The sequence below is a fragment of the Sipha flava genome, unplaced genomic scaffold (assembly GCF_003268045.1).
Source record: "Sipha flava isolate LNK unplaced genomic scaffold, YSA_version1 234_pilon_pilon, whole genome shotgun sequence".
NCBI classification, from domain to species: Eukaryota; Metazoa; Arthropoda; class Insecta; order Hemiptera; family Aphididae; genus Sipha; species Sipha flava.
Genome location: NW_020272875.1, coordinates 469,244 through 493,305, shown reverse-complemented (window position 1 = coordinate 493,305; position 24,062 = coordinate 469,244). Strand labels below are relative to the sequence as shown.

The window sequence follows — 24,062 nt, the reverse complement described above, 5'->3', positions numbered from 1 at the left end:
GACCCCGGAGTCTCTTGAATCGGAAACCTTCGAACGCCCCTCGACGGCTGCTCGGGATCTCACCGACGGCCTTTACGCGCTGTACGCAGGCTTTTTTTCATTTATTAATTTAATCGTGTCAATACACCAAGTATTTTTACAATTTCACTATATTACTTATAACAATTTTAAATCATTGTAAAAGATGACTCGACTGCGAGTTTTCCTACACGTTACTCAAAGCCGTTTTCATACTATTTTATTTATACCATATCATATTTATTTATTGTATATAATGTACAGATTGTAAAATATCAATAAACGTCATTAATTCGAAAAGAAAAAAAAATGTTAACAATCATATTTAGAAATTTTTGGTGAGCTTACAAGTCTATATCCGTGTCTGAATCTGAAGTGTTTTCTTTGGATTCCAGTAAAATACCCTGCAGTAGCCGTGGTTTTAACCTTAGGCTGACGGATCTTCTGTCAATTTTGTAACGGAGTGCTCCGTCAGCTTTGTGAAGCTTTTCGTGGAAATTTTGAAATTATTGCATTATTCATACACATGCGTATGGTAGGCCCATATCATTATGTAGTTGTTTGTTTCTCACGAACCATGGGTCCTTTAGGGCTGTTTTTAAAAATTTATTTTAGACGGTTTGTAGTTTTTTAATTTTTGCTCGTGACGCTGCTGCCCATACCGGGCATGCGTAGATCATGTACACAGGCTTACGCGAAAGCGTTTCTCCGCCGTCACGCTGTTGAGTTCGCCGCGAGGGCTGTACAGGGCGAACGCGGACAGTCTTGCGTTACAACGTCCGGTGCACGATAACGTGGGGGAAGGTGGAGGAAGGAAAGGATTTCGACGGATCGAGCTAGACGATTCGTGTACCTTCTAGTGAATAGTCCTGAAAAATGTCATCGTAAATAGCGAACACTAAATCGGATCTGATCAGTACGCGCATACATCATCCGTGGGCGTGAATTTTAAGATCGTTGTTTCGTCAACGAAATGCGAATCGGTTGGATCCACTCGAGGTTCGAGTTGCCGTCACAACCGTAGCCTACACGTGTTAAAAAATCTAACGCGATATGCTGTGCACTAAAAGAGGTATCTAAACGGATCGTATCTTAAAGCAGTCGACTGGTGCCAGATGATCATTAAAAACACGCACCGAATGTCGTTTTATCCGAACAATTATCGCATTACCATCGTGTACGGCGGTCGTACGACCGGCCGCGGAATTATGATTTCGTGCTGCCACCGACACCGGGAGCCAATTATAACAGGATATATGACGTATTTCGTTTTCTTTTGATACGTCTCTTTCGAGGAACGCGCGCGCCCGTTCGAGGTGCACCGTTAATAAATTACACCGATGTAATTTTAGACTCTAATGTCGCCCATTACACGTTTTCGATATTCTGTCGTTTCGAGTGCATTTTTAGAATTGGATAATTTACAAAAAGAAACATCACACTCGTGATAATGCACGTCTCGACGTTTTTATAATTCGGTTCATCACCCGCGGCCGCACGTGTACGATGAGCGTGCAGTGTAATAATATTACGTTCTCGGTCGCGGTGGGCGCCACGGTCCCACCGACCGGAAATCAATGCGTAATTAAAAACGACAAAATTCTTTATTTTCGCGTCTCTCGTGTCTTCCAATTGTAAAATTATCTTACGACCCGCACTCGTCGCGTTTCCTGGCCATGGATATCCTGGCTCGTTCTCGGTGCGGAGGATTGAGTACCTCGATTATTTCTCGAAATACGTATAACCTACCCTCACTATTATGCGAGGTACGTAACGTAAGATTATTGCGTTGGTAAAAACGCGTGTTAAAATGTTTCTAAAATAAAAGTAAAAATTATTACAAAAATTCGGGGTTTTTTTTTTTTTCATTTATCGATTTTATTTTCGAACAGAATAGAAATTATAGATATAACCCGGTGCACTCGAAAGAGCGTATTGAAAAAATGAATTTGTACCTCCTACAGCGTGCACGTCAATCTATAACCATTTCGGTAATCAATAAAATATTCGTTAACCGTGCACCAACTATGTGCAACAAAACAACATTATTATTAGAATAACGTTGATATTGTTCGTATTCCCACATATCTGGTGCACCGCTCCAAGACGGTTGATCGCCAAAGTGGGCCCGCCGAGGAAAGAATGTTGGACATCACTGGTCTGTGCGGTACAGGGCGAAACACGAAAACCGCGTTGAATACCGCACAGTATACCGTAGTAATGTACGCAGTTGAACTACGTATCGCAATGGCTATTAGTGTTATTATCACATAGATCGGTCGAGCTCTAATTGACGCGGTGGCAGGGGCCAATAGAAATCTGATGAAAAACGAATCTCGAATTACAACGTAATAAAACGTTATTATGCTATACGTAGACGAACGCGAGAGCCGTGTACTCTGTATGGGATTTTATTACATCGGTTCACAAGTGGATCTAATCGAATCAAATTGATTTGATTGTACACAATTGGATTTGCAGCTCTACCGCGTGCCACCGCGCGGTCAACGAGTTCCCAATGCAGTGGTACCACGCGCGTATGCGGTGCCGCGACGTGTGAGCGCACGCGTCGATGTTTCGTCATCTCGACGGATTTCCGGTGTTAGACAGACGTCGGTGATCCGTTTGGAATGATCCACGGACGACCAAAAATCTTGAAAAAAAAAAAAAAAAAACGATCGGTGGACAAATTGACCCGACGACGACGATGGTTACAGCCTGACCACATAACACGTTACTGTTGTCGTAATTATTATTATTGTTGTACAATACAAGTTAACCGGTTCCACTGCTGCCGTGGTATCGCACGGTAACGTGAAACCGATAACCGAACGGTCTCAAACTGCGTGATAATAATGCGGTTAATTAAAATGATGCGTTTATATATGCGCGCGCATGGTATGTAGTAGTAAATATTTTACGATAATCATCTTATAAAAATAATGTTTTCGGCTATAAAATGCAGTCTTCTAATTCTAAAACGACTTATTAACGACATTACTAAAAATACGTTAATAAAATATAATTTATCACCGCCCAATAGCAATGTGAAACTCTCGTCTGCGACGAGTGTAATTAATTATATTAATTTTGTTAATACAACAAGTGGTAAAAATATAACGCAGCCGTTGGATTTGATATAGAAACACAACTGTGTAATAAAATATAGAATTATATGAAGTAAATGCATTTTTCTGGATGTGCCTATATATATTATAATATTGTTTTTACCAAAAAAAAAAACCTATCCATGCCATCAAAACCTAATGGTCAAGTTTAAGATATGATAAGAAATTTGAACGGAAAAATGTAATATTCATATGATAACTATTAAAAAACTAAGACGTTAAGAGTTATTACGACGGTATTTATACTGCGTTAAACTGATGTAAGTACTACAATTTATTTAATTCCTTTTTATTTCTATACATATATATATAACATAATAGAGAAAATTACACGAAAATTAAGAATTACGACACGAGCAATATATTATGGGATTCTGAAAAGAAAAAAAAATAACAAATAGTATAATATCATCTTAATAATTAATTCGTTTCATAACATTTATAACAAAAAGCAGACATCAAAGTACTTTAACAGACTAAAATATTATCAATTGCATAACGTCAGTATTATGAAATCTGCAGCAACAATCTTATGAAGACTAATTTTTGTGAACAAATACAAAAGTACGTGATTGCGTTAATTGTGTGGTAAAGAGAATTTCACGAGCGTATTATAATGGATTGTGAAAAGATTGAACATACAAGTAATCGAAAAAATTTTGCTTGAGAAATTTCCAACAAAATTGGTTTTATTGATCCTTGAAATTCATAACGTTCGAAAAGAATTGTTATGAAAAGAAAACATTAAAAAAAAAAAAAAAAAAAACAATGTCTCTTTTATGTTATTACGGATGACTTCAGATCTCGAAATTCAATACGTTTGAAGCACATTTAATCTGAAAAAAAACAGCTATATAAAAATTAAACGGAAAATAACATTCCTGCAAGAACAGTGATTTCTTTGGTGTAAAATCGAATTCAAATATGAGAAAAAATAGTGAAATTGTTCGAAAATATAGGATTAAAATCAAAACGACAGCATTATTGTTGTTATAATTTTTTTATTTTTTTTTTTCAATTATGAAAAAAAAAATATTTAATCACATATAACAATAAAGACATACGGTGGATAACATTGGCATATGAAAGATATAATGTCTTGATTATAATATTATATTTAACATACGACTCTGCGGTTACGATCTTCCTTGATTTCGGATGAAAGGAATATTATTATTATATTATTGCGTATAATAATCGAGTAATTTTTGTTGTTGTATATTGTCATAACGGATTTTTGTCTTTGTTTTTTCCCCCCTTCAGACTTTCAGCTAAAACAGATAAGCGGACTGTAATTGACTATGAATTCTCTGAACGTATTTTAAGCCCTTACGATTATAATATTATTAAACAAACTATTGTACGGTTCCTTATCTCCTTGTAATGTGTGTTTGCGTGCGAAACGCAGAGAATCGTTAACGCTTTCATAAACAACAACCGTTTCCATTTTATAGTTAATTAATTCCAAGAGAGAACAATAAATATGCTCGTACGTTGTGTTTTAGAAATGTCATTCAAAACGACAAGAAATTCGCTAACGATTTCAGTTTCAGATGTTTTTGTGCGTGTGTTAATGTAAAAATACGTGTACACAATACAATGTTCACGACGTCGCACACGCGAATAAAATGCGAAATTGTTACGCGATAGAAATTTTCAACAATATAGTCAATTGTAATAATGTTACATATTCATAAATACAAATACATCTCACGCGGTATCTCATAAGTTGTTACTTTATCAGCAATCGGGCTGAAGAATAAGACACAAACGAGGCCCGGCGTATAATATTAAGACTTTTTGCAGGAATATTTTGCGAAGAAAATCTTTCTCGTCCCTTTTGAACATTAAATTACCCATAATTGTATTGTTATTAACTGCTAATAAAATTTCACGATTTAAATGAAAATTCTAACCGCACAAAGTTTTTTTTTTTAACGGAAACGATAGTCGTGAATTCAAAATTGGACAATTCGTATTTCGAATCAACATCTGCAAAAATGTGTGCGGTCAAGACCGAACTAATGGTCAACAGAGGAGATTTTGTTGTAAATTTGCTACATGGAAAACATGTTATTATAACAACTGGTACGAGTGAATGCATTCGTTCTGCAAACGCGATCGTTCGATGCACAACCGTCGGTGTTTTATTTTCTGTTACGATGTTTTAACGGACTTGCGGTTTGTAATTGGACTCGTATACGTGTATCGACGTGATTAATGAAAACGTTATGAACAATAACGATCCGAACGTGCGTGCGCATGCAAGTCGATCGATTCGATTAAGTCGTTACGCGAACGACTCGCTTAACTGTTATTTCTATCGTTGTGGTGTGTAGGAACCCGAAAACCGTCCGGGGAGAAGGAAAACAGAGAAAATCACGCGAACGCGTTTCAACGCAGAGAGGCACGCGTGAGCTCTCGACAGCAGCGTATTATTACAGCAACAGCACTACAACTTTATACGCACGCCGTACACGACGGACTCTTCGCGAAAATCTTATTTCCGCGTCGCGTGCGCCAATCGATTGCGGGGTGGTAGTTAACGATACAGTGGTAGTAGTAATGGTGGTGGTGGTGGTGGTTTCTCGTTCACCCTGTTTCTCTTCACGTGCACGTGTGTGTGTGTGTGTATGTGTGTGATATACGAACGATACTCATGCGGGTACTTCTGGCCCGGCACCGAGAGAAGCGGATATAACGTCCAATTTTCCCAGGGCGCAATAACAATGCCGTAATGTTACGATGATAATAATAATAATAACAAATAATAAGACGAAAATCGGCAAACCGACAACAGCACAAAAGCGACAAAATCCAAATCAAACGGCGAAAACATTTCCTTTTGTGCGTGGGCGTTACGCACGATCATAATGCAATAATAATAATAACAATAATAACGATATTTTATATTGTAATACGTAGTACGATTCCATGTGAATTATGTGCACACACCGAGTGCGCGGCGGTTTTCAACGAGTAGAAGAGCGAAAAACCTACGCATAATAATAATGCGCGCGGAGTACCGTGTATAATGATACGGCATTTGTATACGCGTACGCGCGCGCGGACGGGGAAAGTTTGTTAAAACGAACACGGTTCATTTGTTCATTGAAATACGGGCCGGCCACCGGGAATCCTGCGAACAACCCTTAAAGAAAACGTGCGCACGCAAAACGCGGACGAGAAACAACGATAATATACGAGTATCGGTATCATTCGGCCTCGTTACGTTATTCGAAAACGTATGCGTAACATTTGTCGTTACATTGTTATCCGGTGCATAAATAGTAATAGGAAAATTATCTCGAACGGCGATCCTGCGATATCCGCAACTCGTACGTCAAATTTCGCAACACTGTAAGAACGGAAAATTTCATTTTTACAATAAAACTCTTCTCCGCGACGAGTCGTTCTGCAAACTCTCCACACTCGCCCCCCCCCCAACCACACTTCCCCCGATGTAATTCTTCTCGTCGATTCTCGTTCTCCTTCCGTCATCCTCGACGCAGGTGTTTTCTAATTCAAGTAAAATTGTTTTCATTGTAAAAAATCCGCACCTTATAACGCGATCAATCGGTAATAACTGTTTTTCCAAATGAAAAACAAAACTTAATTGTCAAGCCATAAAATTCTCGGGTTAAACAAAAAGTATAGCGCAATGAAAAACATAAGAACTTGTTCGTGGTGCTGATGATATCGAAGAGAAAACCGTTTCCGCGGTCGTTGCGCGCATCCTTACGACCAGGACTCGGGATATCTATCCGTATCGTCGTTATAACATAACCGGCACTGCGAACACGTGCACACGCGCACGTGCGGCTAGTGAACCGTGTCGGTAAGGAGGAACCTGCTTACGCGAACGGATAAGACGGAGATGATGATGACATTACCGACGGCGATGGTCGGTTAATTTTGTTCCTTTTTAAACGCGTACACGAACATGTACACGTGATGCACAAAGGCGGACAACGAGCGTTTTTGATTTTTATTTTTAAATCGCACTGCGAAGACGGCGAGATAAACACGCGATACCGTCGTGCGGGCTCCGCGGGCGCGAGAAGGGACGTGATTACCGCGAGGTACAACGCGAGGAGGTGCGCGCACATGTGCGGAGAGACGGCGACAATCGTTCGACCGACGCGCGATCCGATACGCAGCCCGTATTACACGTGTACACGTTGAACGCATGTGAACGCGAACGGGATGTGTGCGACGTCGCCGTCGTAGGAAATCCTAAATCTTCGATCTAACCGGACGACGTTCCCGATGCCTCCGTGCGATCGTCGACAACACGCCCTGTGCCCACATACCAAGGGCTATTAATACAATCGTGCGCGCGAGTAGGTGGTACGTGTGACGGGCTGCGAGGAGTCGGTTCTAGGACAGCGGTCGCCTGGTGCGCGTACGATTTTAGAACCGCACGCCGTGTACCCGAACGACCGGCCGCGGGTGCAGTGATCGAACGACGTCCATCGATCTCGTCACCTTCCGACGGCACGTATCTGCTCGTTATACGCGTCGTAGTGCACCGGGCCGGGCCGGAGGAAAAGAACAAAAAAAAAAAAGAAAGAAAATCAAGCGTTCGCTTTCGTCGATATAATTAGTGCGCGTACTACGGCGGGTTTCGGTTTTTTTTCCGTCATCCGTCGGATTCGAGAAAAAAAAATCGTCTAGGCCGCCGCGTAGACGAACGTGTGCGGCGGAAGATTTACTATTTGTACAGCCGCAGTCACACATACGCGCTCATACGTATGTTTATACGTAATGATTAATAAGAGCGCGCGCGCGCACAGAAATTATATTTTTATCTTCTTACGTTTTCGTATTAATTCTCGCTGCATTAATGTACACATCTAGATAATACGCGTGTGTTCCGTCGGGGTTGAAAGTTTGCGTACATAAATTATAAACGGTTATCGCGGTCGGGAAAAAGTTGTTCGTAAATATGCATGTGTATAAGGAGTACCCGCGCTCCACAATTGGGTAAAAAGTGAAAACACGTGATATTATTCGAAACTTTTAATTAAATATAACGTACAAATAACAACAACTGCTAAATGCACTGGCGTTTTATGCGCACCGCGCGTACAGGTATCGTTCGGTTTGTCCTGGTGAACAGAAGCTGAAAGAAAATAACATTTAATATTCTTCAATTCAATAATAAAACACAGTTATACTAAAACATTGTGCACTGTATCGTAATATTATGGTTGTCTAATGGTTGTATACCAACAATAACAATGTGTTTCTGTATTAGCCAAAAAATATTTCAATTACAAAATGATTTATTTATTTTTGCATCCCTTAGAACGTTAAAAACAGAGAAAAATTGACGTGCAATATGATGACTCTCTGTTTAAGGATTTCAAAATCTAAACATGCACTTTACACAGTTGCTTGTGACGCGCGTACGTGCAAATCGGTAAAAGGTCGATTGTTGCGGGTTCACGAAGTATAAGTCTACACACACGTATCGGAGAAGACTTTTTACGGTGCAAGTCAGACTCGCGAAAACGGTTATCAGGGACTTTCCTACACATCCGCCGTATGGCGTACACCTACGGTTCGCATAATAATACGTGCGTGCGTTAATGCGGGGCGTCGTGCACACCCTGTGCACGGGTTACCGGTGGAAGAAACCGCACAATATACGAAGAAGTTCGCGAACGACGCCGCAAACATTTAATCGCCACGCGTGATGCGCGGACACGTGGAGGGACATAGCGATCACACCCCGCCACGGTTACGGTATCGTGTTCGGGCGTGCGCGTTTTATTATTTCCATTGAGCCGCCGTACGCCGATGTATCAGATGAACACGGGGTTTCACATGGCTTTTTCGCCACAAAAAATTAAAAAAAAAAAAATAATTAAACGTCGCGTTTCGCCCCGTTCGAGGATTTCCCGCTGCGGCGGACCCAGAGGGAGCCGGCGATCGCCGAACTGTAAAGACAAACAGGCGAATACGGATTTTTCGAGCGCCGCCACCGGTCTACGGTTTTAATAAGTGAAAAGATAAAAGGGAGACCCGTTCGGTATTAATTAAAAATCAGCCGCAAACGTCCCGCGAGAAATGCGTCGCCTCGTTCACTACGCACACATACACACATATTACACGAACGTAAGCGCGCACGTGTGTGTGTGTATGTATGAAATCCGAGTGAGTCGGTTCCAAGTCGAAGGTTGCGGTTGTAGCAGTAGGGTCCTTATCTGAACTGGGAATTTCGTTTATCGATCTCGAAACGGAAAAACGGGACGAACAGCGCGACGAATTAAAAAGGATCCGGTCGCCGGCTCGGGTATTATATTGAATCACTTTCGCGAAAATCGTATACGCGCCCGTTGTCTCGGCGGATCGAACTCTACAAACGCTATCGTGCATTTAATACGTATTATGTTATTGTACGGGGACGGCTATTGCCCGGGAATCCTAATACCAACCGATATATAACCCTCAGCTTATCATTAAAGAGTTGGGGGCGTGTGGCAGTGTTTGAAATCACGGAGCGGCGAAATCAAGAGTCGAGGAGCGTGTAAAAAGTATATATTAACTTATAAATAATTATGCGAGTAGTTTATGTACAGAAATAAATAAATAAATGCTAAATTATACGTATATGTTAGGTATTATCATTATTTAATTGTATTAGCGTTACGATTTTCGTTTAGAGCTGTATAAGTAAATTTCGTAAATACGATTCACGTTTTTCGTAACCGTTATTATAACATAATAGTGTTGAAAGATAAAAAAACCCGCTCATTGCAATATTCTCGCACGTATATTATTTATACTTTTACAAAGCGTTTTCAGTGTCGTAATAAAATCACATTCCCGCGAATACAAAAGCAAGAAGAAAATATTTATAATTTGCTCTTTTAAATATATTTATATATATATATATATACATGCAAAAGATACATATTTAAATTTCCAAAAATAAATACGCGGTGTTCATTATGTAAATTGTGCAATTTATGATTTACTAATATATTATGCGGAGACGTATTTTATGTTATAAAATACTGTTTATGTTTATGGAACGAGGAGTCGTGGGATAGGGACGTTTCTATTATACATAGTTGTCCAGGGACGTCGGATTTCCAAACACGTCCCCCCGAGCCCACCTTGTGCGTGTTATAAAATATACGATCCCGCACAGCGCGCGAGATTTAAGGGCGTTCGATATAGGAATGTGCGCGAAAAATTATCGGTTTCTGCTGGCGCACAGCACACATTATGGTTGGTTATGTGTGAATTGAACGCGGACAAATAAAACTAATTTATATCACCAAGCGGTTAATCCATCGCGTTAAATTTGAGTTTCTAATTTTATATTCAGACCGTCATCAGCGCACGTGTTGATTTATTCGCGGGGAAAAAATAGACGAAATTTTAACGGATCGTTATACGTAATAATATTATTATTACGCATCAACAGTGGACGTTAAAGTGAAACTGATTAATACGTTCGGATATCGTGCACGGGCGAGTTAATTTTAGCGGAATTCCTTTTTTTATTCTTCTTCTTATTTTTTCTCCGAGCACATTACGCATACCGCTCGAGAGTGTGTAGGCTTTATTAAGCTGACCACAACATATCGTGTCGATTAATTCGCTAAGTGCGTCCATTTGTCTTGCGACGGCAGGGTAATGTAATATTAGTCACACGAGTATACGCGTAACGGCGATAACATTAATTTAATGCGAAAAATATACTGGGATATTATAGAACGACGGTCACATCATTTCTTCGGTTGTTCGACTACACAGATTATGTCAGTACCCACTGAAGGGATGTGCATAGGGTGTGATGCGTAATCAAATATCAGAGGACTTTGTGCGACGAAAAGGTTCAAAAATCAAAAATGAAACCATAGAATTTCGGGGAAAAAATACCGCCAATTTAAAAACAAAAATTTAATATTGTCGATAACCGGTATGTCAACATTTTGTCGTTTCTTTCATAATTGTTTGTTAGTTTTTCGCAATTATTAAGAAAATTGTTGTCCGTTCATCAATTGTTGTGAATGAATGAAATGAACTCTTCTAAGCAACAACTAGACAACATTTCCTATCAGAAATTTCTTATAATGATTGTGATGGTCGAAACAAACTTTATAGTCAAAATATTAAGTATTACTGTACGTAATGGATTATTGATATAACTGTTTTTTCGATGAAGATTGTTACTAATTTGCTTCTTGGATAAGGCGAACGAAACTAATCGGTTTGAGTGATTCAAATTAATAATTTGGTTTTTTATATACGCTTATATGATCAGAGTATTTTGGATTTTATTAACCGAAATATTATTTATAGTAAATGAAAATTATACATTTGTCAGTAAAAAAAGAGAGAAAACGCATTATTTAATTTATATTTTTACCGTTATATGTATGAATTATTCCAAAAAACGTGGAGTGATCAAAGTGGGAACGAGAATAGTTTTTTAAGAAACTTAATTCCCATTAATCCACTTCTAGATATTATATGCCTGCAGTAAAAAATGAGTTCTTGTTCTAAAAAAAATAAAAATCTCACTATACGACCCGTAAAACGTTGCGTTAGCTAGAGCGTAAAAGCACTAGACGTTATTTTTACTGTCTCATTCTGAATACAAAAAAAAATAAATCGAACGTGAAGTACCTATATTTTACGGCGATGTCCTTCCGTTTCTCAGCCGAAGATGGCATATTTGAGGGGGAGCGATGTGGGAAATTCCACTTCTCCCCAAGACTTTTTTTTTACCGTTTACGGAAGTTAAATTCCATTATTATGACTACTCGCTTATCTCGCGTTCCAGCCAGATACGTTACCCGATTTTTTAATAATATAAAAACCGTTTCTAAAATCAGTATCACGTTCTGTACAATAATCATAGGTCATAAAGAAAATTCCATAATCAATAGTTTTAACTAGAGCTCGGAAGTTAATGCATTTTGCATTTTTTTTTTTTTCATTTTTTTAACAATTCTCTCTTGGCCACAAATATGTTCCAATAACATATGAATTCAAATTACTCATTTTTTATTTTGCATTTTTTTCGTATTTTTTGGTGTTTAAATTTAATTTTTTAAGTAATTTTTTAATGATTTCACACTAGTTCACTTCTTATCGTTTTTTTGTCGACCATTATACTGATAACTTAAGACTTGTCAGATTTTATCTACGTTTTATTATTTTTTCCTAATATTTAATTAGTATCCGATTTTATCTTCTCGATTACAGTCTTCGCATCGTTGTCGTGTTACAGTGAATAATACCTAAATTTTATTATTTTTTCGTAATATTTTTGAAAATAAAACGTCGGTTAGTGCTCGTATAATCTTAGTGCTATACTAATTTTACAATGCAATGACTTTTATTTTTGAATAATATGTAAGCTTTGTTAAATGTATTAAACAAATATTTGTAACTTTTTAGATAATTTTTTAAAGTTTTTAAAGTCATCAACTTCCGAACCCTAGTTATAACCAATAATCAATTTTCTGTGATAATCGTTTATTTTTATTATACTTAATAGTTTATAGGTGATCCTTTGAGATTCGTATTGATTAAAATATTTTAAGTTTTTAGTCTAGCGAAGAACGTTTTGACGTTAACGTATCAAAATCAAACGTACATAATTTGACACCCTCCTTCCCACTAGGAAATCACAAATACACAACTGTCGACCGAGGGCATCGGAACGCGGAGTTTAAAAGTCTTATCGATCGCGACTACAGTTCGTGTACGGTGTAAAAAAGAATATTCGTATTATAAACGACCTCTTTCAAAAGATTAACGATTACGTGCACCAGATGGATGTGTCCGTTATTCGTACTCACGCCGATCAGAAGTATTCGTTATTGTGTTATGTGAATTCGCGTTGCGAGTCGCGAGGGAACTCGTGGATGACACGATTTTTGTTGCAAACTTATAGCGATGATAATTAACTATATTAATTATTCAATTGTCGGGCCTTATGCGACGAACTAAATCACAAAGTGAATATTCGACGTTCGAAAATCATTATGATTTGTATATATGTACACAATAGTGTATACATGTATAAACGTTACGGCGACGTTATCTCGAAGGAAGTTTCCACGATTAAAACAGTGCAGGTGTATAAAATGAGTAAACAACGAGAAAGGGAGAATTATTGGGGTGCAGGTATATTAATAATTAATTTTTGATTTCGGGAAATCGTACCGAAATTGTTATATACATACATACATATATATTTATATATATATATAAACCGAATCGAACATTCTTCTCTCGACGTTTTACAGTTTTATGACTGCGAGTCGTTTGATAATTAGTAACCATAATGTACCGCGACCTAACGGCCGATAATTTATTCACTTTTATTTCACTTACGGTGGTGAGGGCCCGGTTTTCTGTACCGTCACAACTAAAACATAATGTATTATTCCGCGGGACGTTGATTTGCTCACCATAATGAATTCTATCCTTCGATGAATCGTTTATACGACCGATCAAAAAATCCGAATACGCATTGATATGTAAAATTCGAATATTCAATTGCAGCCCATGACATTTTTTAAGTTTTTTATCATTCGCGAGATGAAATATCAAACATTCGTAAACGACATTGTTTTACTCAGTACGATGATTTCAATTCAAACAGAGTAAATCCTATTTCAAAGTCGAGTCGAAAACTATAATAATGTTACAACAACATTATTCGTGACAAATTTACCATTTTACAAACGTTTAATTGCAAAAATGTAATTATGTTTTAGTTTATGGCGCGTGTAGACTCCGCGCATTATAATATGATATATAAATCACGGTAGGTACGCGCGGTCGTGACTGCATCCTTGAAACCAATGTCGTTCCCCTGTGTCTAAGACTAATGAATTATCTTCGTTTCTTTTGTTTTTCGATTTGTTCATGTTCCAAAAATGAGTTACACGTGATAATTATTCGTAATAAAACAATCGCGGTGTAAGCATATACAGTATCAAATTTATATTGCGGTTAAATTGCCTACATTATGTTAATCAAGTCAATTGGAAACGTTTATTACAATGTCATCAGTACCTCGTTGATTAGTGTTGTTGGACGAAAACAATGGGATCTCTAAGGGTAGATAAAAAGGACGTGGCTCCGCTCGCAATAATATTGCAACTCGCGAACAATGGACTGGAATACACTGTGTACTTCTGGATGATTTTAAAACTAAACCGTCGCTGAAAGCTTTCTGTCGCGCGCAATATATTCGTTCGCAGATGGAAGTATATTTTCGTTTTTATTCACGGTAATCGGTCCATCGAAACTTATTAACTTTTGAAACTTATCCCATTTCGACGTTTCGCGAAGTGACGCGTAATAAAAATCATGTATCAGCCATGTATCTATGGTATAGCCAAAGCTCGATCGAATTAACATTTGTCTCACGTTAATACGATATAAAATAAATGCAATCAATAACTCGATGTCGGTTCAAAAATAGTCGGAACACCGAATACAAAAGCTGTATTGAATGTATGTACGCCGAACGTTATTGCCGTTATGATCATCGAATGTAGAACTCGATTTCATCGCAATGCATTAGATTAGCGGTTCTCAACCTTTTTGAGTTGGCGACCCTCTATAATGTCACCAAGATGTCTAACGACCCAATTGTAATTTAAGCATTAAACAATTTTACAATCTGATATTATTTTATTCATTTGTGTATACATTTTACAAAAAGAGGTATATTATAAAGCCGATTGGCGTTAATAAATAGAAAAAAAATAGATATAAATAAAATTAAAATTTATGTAAATTTGATCCTGAATTTGAAATAAATGTGGAATTCATATGATAATTATAAACGTCTTATTGTCGAAATCGGAACTTTAAAACCAGCATTAATCGGTATTACAGTTAATGTCGAATTTTGCTGGTCGTGTCCATGCATGAGAAGCGCGACCCATAGACACGACAATGAAAATGGCTTCGACTCAGTGGCGTATACAGAAAATATTTTCGAGAAGGGCTATTATGGACTGAGATAAATTACCATTGCTATCTAAGAATTACTAACAAGATACAGTAGGTACTTATCTACATTTCATTTACAGAATGTCCCAAAATGACTTGACGTTGGATACAAATTCTAAATACGCATAAAGTACCATTAAAATATAACAAACGTTTAAAATCATTTTTAAGTTTTTCAAAACATTTGGGGGGGGGAGAAGCTGTAGACCACTAGGCTCATCTATATAAGCCATTGCTTCGAGTTATTTCATTACTATACTAGACGAGTATATAGAGGTTCTCGAAGTGTTAACCTATGGGTTCTTCAAGATACCAATATAAAAACATACGAAAGACATTTTATTCCATGGTATTCGTTTTAAGACTAAAAGGAAAACATTTTCGTACATTTGAAATAGATAGGTGCGGCATCGTTGTGAAACGGAAGGAAAACATACGTGGTGAAAAGAGTGTACCCCGAATTTAGATAAATTTCAAGCCCTGGTCATTGGGGTTCCACGGCAGCGAACTGTTTTCTAATAGGGTGCCGTTGTCGTAAAACTTTGAGAATCGATGTTGTATAATGTCGTTGCAAACACACGCAGATGTTCCTTTTCAGATCCACACGCGAGAACCCGCTCGAAACCAATTATTATTATATGCGCATTGTTATTGACGAGAAAGCCGATATCAACGCGTTTGCAACGTCCCTCGCCGTAGACGACCAAGGTGCGGTAAACGGGTAAACTGTGTGCTCACACCTCGACTGTCTGCGTACATTATTACAATGTATACAAACCGCCGCCGCCACCGCCGCAACCGTCGAGAGTAAACTAGACAGACAATGCAAACATTCTTAACAAGTTCATCCCATGGCGGACGGTACAGTTGAACCCCGGGGCGAAAGGCGAGAGGGAGAAACTATTAGGTATGCTGTTATTGTTGTACCGCAGCGTTCGTCTACCCGTAATTAATCGACGGCCGAAACGGAATTATTGAACCAAAATCAAACGTCGCGGATCGCGGCTACTAATAACAGTGACAGAAACTATAATGTAATACGGATATGAAACATGATTATTTATAAATCGTATCCGCGGTGGACCGATCGGTGGTTTCGCGGAGCATTCCCCACTACTGCCCACCAAATCAGCCATATACGCTTGTCTCGAGTGGAGACATTTTTTCAAACGCAACATTTTCCTCGTGCGAAGCGTTATTAAATTAATTTATTTCCCGGTAAACCAATAATAATGAATCATTGCGTTTCGAATTTTTCGAGTGAAACGCACGCGTCTCGGTTTTACACTCCGACGGAGCGAGGAAAGTCATCCCTTACGGTACAAATTTTGTGCTGAACACGTGCAGCTGTGCACTTGGCAACGATTTCAATAGCCCGCTGGTTTACGAACTTCCGAACGACCGTTTTCAAAAAACGTCTCCTGCTGCAACCATTGCCACCGTTATGATAACGATTAACCATATACCAATACGGTTTATAACGTTATTGCTTTATTGGACTGCGATCGCAGCGCTCACGGTAAATTGATTACCGAGCTCATTATTGAATAAGGGATTAATAGTTTTATCGGATCCACAGCGTTACGTATCGTTATTGGACCGTTATTAAACCGCCCGCATGCGCGGCAGTTGCGTCGTCGTGTGGATCGGTCTGGCGTTCGCGTGCGACCAATTTACAAATCCCATAAAACCGTATTAAAAATCGGAAAACGAAATCTTATCGACGGGATCGCTATTTATTTTACGAGACGGACCGCGCGAAGGACCCCTATGCGCTGCGGCGGCTTCAAATGCGCATCGGTCGTCCGTTTCCGTCGCGGACGTATCGATAACGTCCGCGACGCCGAAATTGATTTCGTTTCGAAACCGTCGTTGGCACCGCGTAAACGCAAAACCGTTTCGGGATCGCCGACCAGCGATAAATTTCGTGACGGTCGCGCAGTGGCGTAGAAGACACTCGCTAACGCCTCTGGCAAACTTAGAAAAAAAAAAACGCCTGTCGACCAATTGAAATTTGACGTCACGATATATTTTTTAACCTTTGATTTTACTAATATTTTTAAGTACACAATTTACACTCATAAGTTGTTACAGTGTTGATTTTAAACTTTGAAAATTTGCATTTCTCGCTTGATCACTAGCAAGTTTATCGATAGTTACTTGAAATGAGATTTTTTACTCAAACGTCCTTGGGCTGTTTTCATAATTTCATCATTAAATTCACGCGCAGAGCGTACAAATTGACAACGTCTAAGCATTCAGCATTTCAAAGAGTGCAATGAAAAAATATCGATTTGACTTTACGATAAATACACGACCTTCGCACAATATAGCGTCCCTGGCGTAGCCGTACCCTTGCTACGTCACCGCGGTCGCAGCTCGATCGAAACGTTTCCTGCGAGCCGGTGCGACGGGATAAACGCGTTCGAACCGCACGGATTATTCTGTGGATCGGAAACCGCGTCAGCACGTGAGATAAGTTCCATTTTATTTCGCCACCGCGGAACCTATAAAAAGGTGTACCGCACGGTTGCCGAGACCGCGGGAGGATTTCATGAAACTCGGTTACGGTTTTTTCCCCTTTTTTTTTTTTTATTTTATGTCCCGGACCCCCCAAAATATTTTGTCGGTTTCTTTTTTTTTTTTTTTTTTACGATTCGGAAATCATGATCAATCCGGGCCACTTTACGACCCGATGAACTGTGCGTATTATTTTATTTATTTATTTTATTGTTATATTATTATATTCCTCGGCGTACACATCGTATATACCTCTATTATACTACCTACTCGGGGATTTTTATATCGGAGATATTTACGATCGTGTAAAAGATTTACTATCTATTTCGGCTCTTGTCTCGTCCGTCGTTCACCCCGAAACGTATTATTATTATTATTATTATTATTTGTACTCTGTTCCTTTCCCCGGCACCACCACCGCCCCACGTATAGGTATCGCGCGCATCGTACACTATTTTTTATGCCCGCACGGGGCCCATCGGAAAACCGCCTAATAACACCGTAATGAGAGCACATCTTATACGACGGACCGCGGCGGCGGATTCCTCGTCGTAAACCCCGAACAACACGCGCGTTTACGGCGTTTATCCTCTTTTATTCCGTAGCGCGTCCTCGCGACTCCCCGTCCTGCCGTCGTGCGTCGCGCCCTTATTAAAAACCCCGGAGGGTTACGTATAAAAGTCAAGCGAAAACCTGATATTGATAAATTTACAACCCATTTCGAGATGTACGCGCGCGCAAACGAACGGTCGTAAACAATCGACGTGCCGTTGCGGTGGTGATGGCGGTGCCGGGACAAAAAGCATTTGGAAACGCTGCGAAAATTCATAAAAACTCGCGTAAGCGCACCCCGACAATGTCTCGTTCGGCCTCCGCTCGTGTGTCCGGTTAGAGCCGGCGAGTGTTGCACACCCAAGGGCTAAAGCTATTAATACTGTACACCGTATTATTGTGATACACGTATAGGTGTCAGCGCACCCTTGTCCTTTGTGTGTACGCGCAAACCGTTCGTGTACACATTTATCTACACTACATTGTAGCTTTAAAATACACTTTTTCCGTGTGAACAAAACGTGCGGACAATGACCGCGGTACGGGTATAAGCACGCATAAAATGTCCACCTAACGCACTGCACCATGTGTGCGTGTTTGTGTGTGTACATTTGTGTATTGTAACGCGTCGAGTTAATTTATCTGCAGCTGCAATGCGAAGTAACAAATCGATAATTCGACGGTGAATCCACGCGAGGTATGTAGCCTAACCGAATCGTGTTTCCATAAAATATCATTTTTTTTTTTTTTTTTAAAACTGCAGACATAGCCTATGGGTTCCGCAAAATACTAATATAAAAATATATGAAAGACATTTCTAATAATATTAATTATTACTATGATTACTATTTAGATAGTTCTACTAGCACTACAAAACAAAAATTGAATCATAAAACAATTGGAAATGCATGTCCAGTATTTTGTTTTGGTCATATTTTCCCGTACTAAAATTTAAAAATCTGTAACCTTTTCAGTGGTCAATCAATTATTTAAAAGCAAACTCAATATGTACATATGTGTACTATTTGAAACAAAATTACATTATTAGATTAATATTGATAATATTCGCACTGTTATATTTGGTTTCCTTCTCTAAGATAATTGTTTACCAAAGTGGCCCGCTGAGGTAAAAAGGTTGGACATCACTGGCCTAACATAGAACATACAATATTATAACTTGTTCGCGGTGCAACACGATTGCGCAATTTTTTCCTTTTTCAACCCGACTAATTACACCATGATTGCGCAAAAAATTTGTAACACGATTGCGCCCTGATCCCTTTTTACCTGATAAAATCACAACAACATTGCTTTTTTTTTCGTAGTTGACGGCCTTTATGACCAAACTGACAAAAATATGTCATGCCATCTCTCTCTATCCTCCGCTAGGACTCGCCAATCACCATCCGGTTCAACCCGCTTCACATCTTTTGACACTTGGTCTTCCCACCTCAGCCTTGGTCTACCAAGTGGTCTTACGCCTTCTAGAGAGCCACTTAGTACCTTGTGTATAAAGGCTCTTTCTTTTCGTCATGCCCAAAAGAGTCGCCTCTTTCTTTTATCGTTGACTCTATTTGGTTTCTGATATAGCTCTTTGATCTCCACATTATGTCTGATTTTCCAATCTACTGTATTCCTATCTATGTGTATTTACTATGTATAATAATTTCTGTACAACATAAAATAATGCATACAATACATACTTTCTATAATTTGTATATACATGCTCTCAAACTAGTAATTCACAAAATGCCCTTTTTAAAAAATGCAAATTTGATTGAGCTAATGATAGTTATAATAAAAATATCGACTAATGACTATCAGTATAGAAAAAAAAAAACACAATTTTTAACCAAGCCAACGATGATAATTTATCGACAGTCCTAAGCCTGTAATAATTGGGAAGAAAAATTGTGAATTAATAGGTAATACGTTTGAGTGCATGTATATGAAAATTATATGTAGAAAGTATGTATTGTATACATTATTTTATATTGTACATAAATTATTATATATAATATATACACATGTAATTTGGTGCGCAATGGTGTTGTGATTTTATCAGGTAAAAGGGGATCGTGGCGCAATGGTGTTACAGCTCTTGTTCGCTACTCTAGGAGGATAACTTTTCCAAACATTTTTAAAAAAAAAAATAATATAATATTGTTCTATATATATTGTTTATGTCTGGATAAATGACCGAATTAATGAAGTTAGAATAAAAATTCAAATTATATTATTTATAAAAACATTTTTACGCGACCTCTCAAATGGGTCTAATGTAGACAAAATATTATTTTTACACCAAAATGTAAGTTAGTTTTTTTTCGTTAGGCACGAATAATATTATTTTCAATACATTTTGTAATAATGAATAATAAATTTCAACGGTGGTACACAAAAAACAAGTTATTTTTTTGAAAGTATAATTTCTTTAATACCTATTAATTACATGTAGATACTAGTTATACTAGTTATTGAAAAAAAAAAAAAATCTTTTTTTTGTCTGAAATACAGATATTTTTATCTTACATGTGTTTTTATAATAAATATGTTTATTTTAGAGAACCTGCATGTATTGTTTTCATCTGATATACGTATAACATAGTAAGTTTGCTTTCATTAGTTCAAACGTAGTGAAGTTAACTTTGATATTAAAATAAACTGACCCATAATCAAATTTTAAGGGAAGAACATTATCTGTATTTTATTGGTCGGTTTTTTCCGATATTTTAATTTTTTATCGAGTCAAGATGTTTTTTTAATTGTTATATTTTACATACTCATAACACGCTTAAAATTAAAATGTTAGAGAAAATTGACTGATAAAATACAGATAATGTTATTCCTTAAAGTTTGATTACAGACCAGTTTATTCTAATACTAAAGCTAACATCACTATATTTGAATCACTGAACGCAAATTTACTATGTTGTACGTATGTCACACGGAGACAGCATACGCGGGTGTAACATCCTTTAACTAATTATGAAAACTCAGCAGCTTATCGATTGTAACTATTAGTGATGTTTGTAGTTACCCTCACGGATTATTTTACCATAGTTTATGGTGTAGGAAAACAACAACGATCCAGTAACAATGTGGATTAATGGAGCAACCGTATCACGTCTTGGTTGGATGTATTTGTGGGACCATGGCCGGTAAGCACGAGAAAATAATCCAGCGATTGCTGATGGCGACTTATTACGACGTCCAATCTATTGAGTTACCTAAAACCAATATTTTTTAAATTAATTATATATACGATTTATACTTCATTAATTTTAATATTTGTAAGCAAAATAAAATTTGAAAAATGTTCATCAAACCTTACAATTATACTATTATGAATGTACCATTTAAATAGAACCATAAACAAATGGAAATTATATTAATAAAATAAAAGTAATTTTAGTTTTGAATTCAAATATTAAGAATCACTTTATTGTTTTCAGTTAAGATATATATATATATATATATATATATAGATAAAATTTGAGTTAAATACTCGAGGGTTCCATATTTTTATACCTAATATAGGTAGTATAATAGTAACATTATATAATACACGATTATTTACAAGGAAAATAATTTAAATTAATAATTTTAGCCGAATACTATATTGTAACTACCTTTTTTATTTAATAGGACTGTATACAATTATATCTGTGAGTATATATTATATTTACATAGTTAAACTAATTATAATACGGTTTTCATTATCAAAATTAAGTATTTACAAAAAGAATTGATTACCTAAATATTTTATCCCTTACGTTTACTTTTATATTCCAACAGGAACATGTAAAACCTCTCAAGCAGGCAGTAGTTTTTTTTTTTTGGGGGGGAGGGAAGGATCTTGGGTCACGGCCCTCTTTCCCTAGAAGAAAAGGTCATTCGAAAATCATAGAGACTTACTACGAAGGTACATTAATTTATATCATGTGTTTGTAAATAACTCTTAATTTGTATTTATATTAATAATAATAATAAAATAATATAATTGTTCATTTAAACCTTTTATATGTATTTCTTAAAATTTTAAAATACTACTTATTTCTTAGAAACATTTTAAACCCCCCTTCACAAAAAATTTGAAAACGCGCCACTTCACGTAGGTATCATTTTTATTTCATGAAATACATATCTTAAAAATACTGAAGTCGATAAGACGATCAAAGTCGTATCGTTCAATTGCGGTATCGCTATTCTTGTGTCACCGATATTTGCGTTAGGGAATCTTTGATCCTTTAAATTTATTTTTAAAATGATTGTCGGAACATAAGCCAAAACTTCATTAAAAAAAAAAAAAAACCAACCACGACAAACGTCATCCAGCTTATTCGATTTAAATTAGCTTTTGAGTTTTGAAAACAGTTAATATGCATATCGTTTATTTTTGAACAAAACAACATTCTACGATAATTGGAAGACCTCGAAATCTCATTAAATATGACAAATTATAAATGTCTTCAAGGAAGACTAACATCGAAATATTCTGTTTTATAATGCAATCCTGCAATGAAATTTAAAAACAAAAACACAGGTTTCATTTCACACGCTGCCACGCATATGTATATTACACATTCGTTACACAATAACATTTGAATCTCACTAATAAACAGTGTTCAAAGTTTCATAATCGATTTTTAATTCGATTCCGTGTAAGTGTATTGGACAGACATAATAATTTCAGAAGATGTAATCACTATGGAAACACTAACCAGTGACAAACGTAATTCAATTATAATAATATATATAAATTATGTGATTAAAAAAACAAAGTAGTAATTAAATTGCTAAACGATCAAAAAAAAAAAATAAATAAATAATAATAATAATAATAATAATAATAATAGAAACCGCACGAATACGGATATGGGACTGGGTACTCCGTCACTGCTGCTGGAGCGGACGCTGGACCGTAAATGGTATACTGTTCGACCAAAGGCGTATTTATGATGGGGCCAAGGGGAGTCGAAGTCTGCTTTTACCCCATAAAATGTAAATCTTAGAAGCTCAGATCGTCATTGTTTTATGAATTATCTTTAAATTGTTCATGTTATGTAATGTACTCATTAGTTTTCTATTACGATGTAGGTATTTTATTTCATTAATTTCGTAAAAAAAAAAAAGAGTTATAATTATATACGTACATTAAAAATTAAAATCGTCCACTAAAATTCTAGTTTTTGCTTTTGATCGATTGAGCTGTGATATTGTGTTTAGAGGAAATTACCCTCTCACCAGAAAAAAATCTAAATACACCCCCCTCCCATGTTTGGGCAGTGCGGGCCGTATCGTAGCCGTCGGCGTCGCATTCCGCGTCGTCCAAAGTACGGGAAACAGCTGAAGAGAGCGTGCCAAGTACGGGCCGGCGTCCGGTCCAGCAGCAGCTTTTTGGACCCAGCCCACCTCTGCCCGTCGACCGATCACTCGGGTCGGGTCATCCACTGCCATCCTCTTGTCCGACAAGGGTCCATCATGTTTTTCTAATTTTGCACATCGTTGTGGCCTGCTCGACGTCATCCGAGCAACTTATATAGTAACTTATAAAGCAACTTCTATATATATATATATAACTTTTATAGCGATTTTGTCACTACTTTGCTTTTGTCATTACATAATATCATTATTATTATTATTATATAAACCCGTATAATACTATATGTTACAGCATGTATTTATTTTTTTCAGTCTATCGTTGATTCTCTATAGTTTTCACGGTAATTATCATTTTTAATACTTTCGGTCATCGTCTATAGGCTGCCGCCTTGTCGCGATGTCCATATATCCCTGTCGTTCGCAAAGTTCCCTCAGCCGCGAATAGAATATGACGTC

General features: G+C 37.3%; 1 protein-coding gene across 1 annotated transcript in view; it reads right to left on the bottom strand.

The window, feature by feature from the left end:
• Nucleotides 1-23,750, bottom strand: part of LOC112683749 — a 100,874-nt gene extending 77,124 nt beyond the window's left edge. Inside the window, exons 1-2 of the mRNA XM_025554908.1 lie at nt 23,562-23,750; nt 21,280-21,439 (exon numbers count right to left, since the gene is read on the bottom strand). Of these exons, the coding sequence (XP_025410693.1) occupies nt 21,280-21,439; nt 23,562-23,750 (349 nt within the window). The remainder of the gene's footprint in view (nt 1-21,279; nt 21,440-23,561) is intronic.
• Between the last annotated feature and the right edge of the window lie 312 nt (nt 23,751-24,062).